This window comes from Coregonus clupeaformis, unplaced genomic scaffold, assembly GCF_020615455.1.
Source record: "Coregonus clupeaformis isolate EN_2021a unplaced genomic scaffold, ASM2061545v1 scaf0170, whole genome shotgun sequence".
Lineage (NCBI taxonomy): Eukaryota > Metazoa > Chordata > Actinopteri > Salmoniformes > Salmonidae > Coregonus > Coregonus clupeaformis.
In genome coordinates, this window is record NW_025533625.1 from 162501 (window position 1) to 170000 (window position 7500).

General features: G+C 49.2%; 1 protein-coding gene across 8 annotated transcripts in view; it reads right to left on the reverse strand.

The window, feature by feature from the left end:
• rbm47 (RNA binding motif protein 47) overlaps positions 1-7500 on the reverse strand; it is a 65377-nt gene that overhangs the window by 4720 nt on the left and 53157 nt on the right. For 3 of the 8 annotated variants that reach the window (XM_045213902.1, XM_045213904.1, XM_045213903.1), the window contains exons 2-5: positions 4996-5863; positions 3845-4187; positions 2121-2144; positions 222-434 (exon numbers count right to left, since the gene is read on the reverse strand). In XM_045213902.1, coding sequence (XP_045069837.1) covers positions 222-434; positions 2121-2144; positions 3845-4187; positions 4996-5832 — 1417 coding nt within the window. In that variant the 5' untranslated portion in view covers positions 5833-5863. The remainder of the gene's footprint in view (positions 1-221; positions 435-2120; positions 2145-3844; positions 4188-4995; positions 5864-7500) is intronic. The other 5 variants (XM_045213909.1, XM_045213906.1, XM_045213905.1 and 2 more) reach the window with 4 other exon arrangements.

Genomic DNA, 7500 nt, shown 5'->3' on the forward strand with positions numbered 1-7500 from the left:
TATATCCAGCTGCCTGCTGTCCTCTGGGAACTGGAGCTGAGCGGTGGAAAGACGGCAGTAGGGAGTCAGTGTAGAGGTCAGAGAACTCTATCTTCCACTGACTGACTGGAGCCAGGCCGGAGACAGGAAGCAGAAAACAGAAGAAAGCAGCCGGCGGTACAGGGGGACAGTTTAGGGGGACGACGGGGGGGACGGGGGGGGCGTATCTGTGTGTGACTGACTTGTGCAAGGCTTGATGCCCAGAGGGTTGACTGAGGCATTCAGCTCCATGGAAGGGACCAGCTCGTAGGCCTTGTTGTCGGGGCCCTTGGCCTTTCCTTCATGGTACCGGCTGTAGATACCCCGCCCAGCAGAGTAACCCCCCAGGTACGACCCCCGGGGGCCAGGGGCACGGCTAGCTGCCGCAGCACGGCCACGACCTCGCACAGCACCTGCTGGAGACAGGCCACAGGGGGGCGCTGTTTAGGGGGGGGGGGGCGCTTCAATATATAGGGGCATGGGATATGTTCAGGACACGTTCTATAGGGGTTGTTTAGCACAGGGCCAATATATAAGGGCGTAGGATATATATATATATAGCTGTTTAATTGGCTACTAAATGGACTACTTTAAAATGGAGATAACCCTCAATGCCATCTCTATGGATGGGTGAAAAACAGGGCAGAGCGAGGGCTGTCTTTACGCTGTTCTGAGGACATGTCTTGAAGGGTTTGACTACTGTCTTCACGGTTACTATTTCAGACTGAGTAGAGAAGCTGAGGGAGTTTATCCAGGCACTAACCCTTTCCAACCCTGGCAGGGCACCTCGTCATTCTTTAATAAAGTTACTTTGTATAGTATCTCTCTAGGGTACTAAACACAGGGGAGGACGGCTCATAATAATGTCCGGAACGGAGCGAATGGAATGGCTTATATTTGATAAGATTCCGCTCCAGCCATTACAACGAGCCCGTCCTCCCCAATTAAAGTGCCACGAACCTCCTGTGGTACTAAAGGTGTGTTATTGCTATCTGAGATCCTTGGGACGTTCCTGCCCTAAACCCTTACCCTAACCTTACCCCTAACCCTAACCTTACCCCTCACCTAACCTTACCCCTAACCCTAACCTTACCCCTAACCCTAACCTTACCCCTAACCTAACCTTACCCCTCACCTAACCCTACCCCTCACCTAACCTTAACCCTCACCTAACCTTAACCCTCACCTAACCTTAACCCTCACCTAACCTTAACCCTCACCTAACCTTAACCCTCACCTAACCTTACCCCTCACCTAACCTTAACCCTCACCTAACCTTAACCCTCACCTAACCTTAACCCTCACCTAACCTTAACCCTCACCTAACCTTAACCCTCACCTAAAAAATTTTTACATTTTAGTCATTTAGCAGACGCTCTTATCCAGAGCGACTTACAGTTAGTGAATACATATCTTTTTATACTGGCCCCCCGTGGGAATCGAACCCACAACCCTGGCGTTACAAACGCCATGCTCTATCAACTGAGCTACATCCCTGCCGGCCATTCCCTCCCCTACCCTGGACGACTCTGGGCCAATTGTGCGCCGCCCATGAGTCTCCCGGTCGTGGCCGGCTGCGACAGAGCCTGGATTCGAACCAGGATCTCTAGTGGCACAGTTAGCACTGCGATGCAGTGCCTTAGACCACTGCGCCACTCAGGAGTCAAACCTTAACCCTCACCTAACCTTAACCCTTACTTTAACCATTTTAAACGTCAACTTCAATCGATCCAGTTTAGACTTTTGGGTGAATGAGTGAAGCCGTCGTTAGCAACATCATGGGGGTTGCTATGGGGCAGCATTTTACGCTGTTTGTCAGAGGTGCAAAATATATACGTTGTCAATGTTTATCTAGTCATTAGTTTGTGTTTTGTTCCAACACTGGAAGGACATCTAGTATCTGGTAACTGAAGTCCTGAAGGAGTGTGGGACACATCGTGGGTCTGACAGTTTGTCTGTCTACCCAGTGAACTAAAAGGTGACGGAACAGTAGGAGAGGAAGTTGTTATAGAAACCAGGGAGAGTTAGTCACATGACCAAGGAGTTGATGTTTCATTGGATAGGGAGTGTAAGGAGTAGCCAATAAGGATGGAATAGATTACCATTGGTCTGTATCATTGGGCCTCCTTTGGAGAGAAAAACCAGAACACAGAGATCACAGTCAACGTCGTCCCTAATAGCACCCTATTCCCTATGTAGTGCACTACTTTAGACCAGGGCCCATAGGGTTAGGGCCCATAGTAGTGCCTTACAGAGGGAATAGGGTGCTATTTAGGGACACAGATTAGTTGAGCTGCCACCCAGACACCTTCCAGCATCACTCATCACAGTGGGATGGGGCTCAGCACTCAAACGGACACTCTGCAACATGGCGTCCACAGAGGTACTTCCTGCTTGCAGACGTCAAGGACAGCGGAATTCTAATCTGCCAATACTCCAGACAGCCACTAGGGGGCATCCTCTTGATGCAGGTATAGAGTCCCACAGTGGAGGTGTCATAATACCCATAAAACCTAGAGGTCAAACAGGGGAAATGGTTCCAATCGTTTTTTTCCACCATTCATTTTTCCCATAGGGGATTTTTAGAAACACTTAATATAAGGGCTGTGTTTCGTGTAGGCTTACCCTGGCGTGACGTTTTGATAACCGTGTAAATCTCTCACGGACAAGGTGACTTTTTTCAATATATTCAGCTCGATTTACTCTCAGATTCTAAAATGATAATTAGCATCAAAGTAGACATGCAAGACTACAAATCCCTGCCAGCTCCGGCACGTCATCTCTAGCTGACGCCTTTGCTAACAGGTTAGGGCTAGGGTTAGCTCTAAGCTAACAGGTATTGTGTCAATTTAAAACTTGCACAAGACAGACAGTTCTCAGAAATGTCCATGTAAAGAAATGTTAACAATTTATTCATTACTACATTTAGCTAACATTAGATAGTTAATCCAGAGATAATTACCTTTGCCTCGATTCGGCAGTCTAGTCCAAGCATTTGTAGTTCTTTATGATAGCCACATTAGCAACTAATTAGCATTTCATTTTTGGTGGGTAAATACAGGCGAATACATTGATAAAAGTCACCTTGTCCTAGAGAGATTTACACGGTTATCAAAACGTCACGCCAGGGTAAGCCTACACAAAACACAACCCTTATTTTAAGTGTTTCTAAAATCCCCTATTGGAAAAATGAATGATGGGAAAATGATTGAAACCATTTCCTTGTTTGACACGCTAGGTTTTATGGGTATTATGACTCATACTGTGGTACTCTACATGCCTCAAAGGAGGAAAGAAACTAGGAAGACCCAACGGTGGCCATCTTGGAATATTGTTGTTCTTGTAGTCCCTAAGCAGGAAGTCACCCCGCTGTATCCTGCGATGTCATATTGCGGAGCGTCCCTTTACCACTCCAACAGTATACGTGCTGCTCTATTTAGAAGCCGGCAGGTTTTCAAAAAGTAGATCAGTGATTTAGAACCAGACCACTCTTCATGGGCGAGAGATCAATAATCATTTAGAACACACCCCTTTCTCCTATTCATCTGATTCATCAAATGTCATCACCGTATTCATCATGATCATCTACTAATCACATGTACTGATGAGGTGGATTCAGTATTCAGTATTGGTTACGTTTACAAACAGCACACCATCTATCTACAGATCGGTTCAATCAAATCAAATGCTTCGTCCTTGTCATACTAATGTTGCCATGGTAATAATGAGCCCATTCATAACAGTGGGATCATGACAACAAAGAAGCAGAAACAGGCTGCATATATATATATACACACAGAGAGGAGCAGAAGGAAAGGCTTCTAACCTTTGATGAAGTAGTCCCTGTTGGGTCCGATGAGCGTGCTGTAGGGGTACCCATAGTAGGTGAGGGTGTAGGGGTCGCACTGGTACACGTAGTTCTGCTGGGCTGGTTCTGGAGCCGCCACGGCTGCCGCAGCGCCCCCTTTAGACGCCTTCTGGTAGCGCGTGTACTGCTCTTTGTCAACAGGCTTAGCCAGGGTCACCTCGATGCAGGACCCCTCCACCTCCGTCCCGTTCAGGTGGTCCATGGCAACCACCGCATCGTCACGGGATGAGAAGTGGACGAAGGCGTAGTCGCGGATCTTCTTGACACGTTCCACGCAGCCCTGGTTCCACTGGCCAAACACCTAGAACACAGAGACATGTTAATACAGCCCTGGGTTCCACTGGCCAAACACCTAGAACACAGAGACATGTTAATACAGCCTGGGTTCCACTGGCCAAACACCTAGAACACAGAGACATGTTAATACAGCCCTGGTTCCACTGGCCAAACACCTAGAACACAGAGACATGTTAATACAGCCTGGGTTCCACTGGCCAAACACCTAGAACACAGAGACATGTTAATACAGCCCTGGGTTCCACTGGCCAAACACCTAGAACACAGAGACATGTTAATACAGCCTGGGTTCCACTGGCCAAACACCTAGAACACAGAGACATGTTAATACAGCCCTGGTTCCACTGGCCAAACACCTAGAACACAGAGACATGTTAATACAGCCTGGGTTCCACTGGCCAAACACCTAGAACACAGAGACATGTTAATACAGCCTGGGTTCCACTGGCCAAACACCTAGAACACAGAGACATGTTAATACAGCCCTGGGTTCCACTGGCCAAACACCTAGAACACAGAGACATGTTAATACAGCCTGGGTTCCACTGGCCAAACACCTAGCAATCAATCAATCAATCAACAATCAACAATAAATAAACTAATCAATAAATCAATCAACCAACCAATCAGTCAATCAATCAATCAGTCAATCAACATGTCAATCAACCAGTCAATCAACCAATCAGTCAATCAATCAGTCAATCAATCAATCAATCAGCCAATAAATCAAACAGTCAATCAACCAATAAATCAACCAATCAGTAAATCAACCAATCAATCAACCAATCAGTAAATCAACCAATCAATCCAACCTGTCGTAGTGTCTCCTCGCTGGTCTCCATCATCAGGTTCCTGACGTATAGAATCTTCACAGTCTCCATGACGTCCTCGTCCACGTCTATCTCTGGCTCCGCCCAGTCCACGGCGATCTGGTGCCCCCACAGCTGGATCCTGCCGGGCATCAGCTTCCTGCGGGCCATGGCCGCAGCGCGGTGACTCTCGTACTCCACGAAGGCGAAGCCCCGGTTCTTCATCTTGTCTGCTGCGCTGGCGTACACTATGACGTCTAGGACGCCCTCCGTCACCTTGGAGACCTCCTCCAGGATCTCCTCTCGCTTCTTGGTTTTGGGGATGCCCCCGATGAAGAGGCGACAGTTGTCCACAGAGCAACAGACCCCCAGGAGGCGGCCGGGGCGCACCTCGTAGTTGTTGAGCTCCCGCACGGCGCGCTTGGCCTGGTGTTTCTGCGTGTACATGACGAAGGCGTAGCCGCGGTTCTTCCCGTCGAAGTCCATCATCAGACGCATCTCGTAGATCTGACCCACTGACTCGAACACCGGAACCAGCTCGTCCTCATAGACGTCCCGGGGGATTTTACCCACGAAGATCTCACAGCCCCGCGGCGGGGAGGCAGAATCCCAGCCCGGCGGGGGGCCGTATTTCCTCTGGCCGTTCTCCTGCACCATGCTGTACCCCGTACGCTCCATCAGAGACACCAGGGCCGCCTCGTTGGGGGCCCCGGCCACACCCTCGGGCACTGTGATTGGTCCATGGGGGGAGTGATGGGAGGGGCCTGGGGGGTTGGAACCGGAATTGGCGGGGTTATTACTCATGGCTGAAGAGGAGGAGGCGGGATCTTCGGCTGTCATTCTGACTAAACCATCCAATCAGATGTGGTACCTGAGAGAGAGAGAGAGAGAGGAGGGGGGAGAGAGAGAGAGAGAGAGAGAGAGAGAAGGGGAAAACGAGAAATTCATTATTTTCTATTGGCTAAACGAGGGATCACGTCACATTTGATGGACAGAGAACCAAAAGTTGAGGGAGCGTGTAGTTGGCATGCTGACTGCAGGAATGTCCACCAGAGCTGTTGCCAGATCATTTAATGTTAATTTCTCTACCATAAGCTGCCTCCAATGTCATTTTAGAGAATTTGAGAGTACGTCCAACCGGCCTCACAACCGCAGTCCACGTGTAACCACGCCAGCCCAGGACCTCCACACCCGGCTTCTTCACCTGCGAGATCGTCTGAGACCAGCCACCCAGACAGCTGATGAAACTGTGGATTTGCACAACCGAAGGATTTCTGTACAAGCTGTCAGAAACCGTCTCAGGGAAGCTCATCTGCGTGCTCGTCGTCCTCACCAGGGTCTTGACCTGACTGCAGTTCACCGTCGTAACCGACTTCAGAGGGAAAATGTTAACCTTCGATGGCCACTGTCACGCTGGAGAAGTGTGCTCTTCACGGATGAAATCCCGGTTTCAACTATACCGGGCAGATGTGTGGGCGAGCGGTTTGCTGATGTCAACGTTGTGAACAGAGTGCCCCATGGTGGCGGTGGGGTTATGGTATGGGCAGGCATAAGCTACGGACAACAAACACAATTGCATTTTATCGATGGTAATTTGAATGCTCAGAGATATCGTGACGAGATCCTGAGGCCCATTGTCGTGCCATTCATCCGCCGCCATCACCTCATGTTTCAGCATGATAATGCACGGCTCCATGTCGCAAGGATCTGTACACAATTCCTGAAAGCTGAAAATGTCCCAGTTCTTCCATGGCCTGCATTCTCACCAGACATGTCATCCATTGAGCATGTTTGGGATGCTCTGGATAGACGTGTACGACGGCGTGTTCCAGTTCCCCCCCCAATACCCATCAACTTCGCACAGCCATCGAAGAGGAGTGGGACCACATTCCACAGGCCACAATCAACAGCCTGATCAACTCTGTGCGAAGGAGATGTGTCGCGCTGCAAGAGGCAAATGGTGGTCACACCAGATACTGACTGGTTCTGATCCACGCCCTTCAGAGCCTTGTGAAATCTAAAGGTCATGATATTTTGGCTAATGAGTTACATACAGTAGAGCACAACACAGGTCACATGACCAATATACACCGTCCTATGAGAACACAGCATCCATAAAACCAGGAAGGACACAGTAAAATTATCAACTTGGAATAGTATAAAGTAATCCTCCCCCCACCCACCCACCCACCCCCCATAAAAAATACAACAAAACATAAAATAATAAAAGTGGTTGTCCCACTGGCTATCATAAGGTGAATGCACCAATGTGTAAGTGGCTCTGGATAAGAGCGTCGGCTGATGAAATGATGTAAATGTAAACTTCATCCTTTCATTCCTCCTCTCCTCTCCTCTCCTCTCCCCCTCTCTCCTCTCCTCTCCTCTCCTCTCCTCTCCTCTCCTCTCCTCTCCTCTCCTCTCCTCACCTCTCCTCTCCCCTCCCCTCCTCTCCTCTCCTCTCCTCTATCTCTCCGTTATCTGTCTGTTTTACAGCCCTGTGTTGTTGAG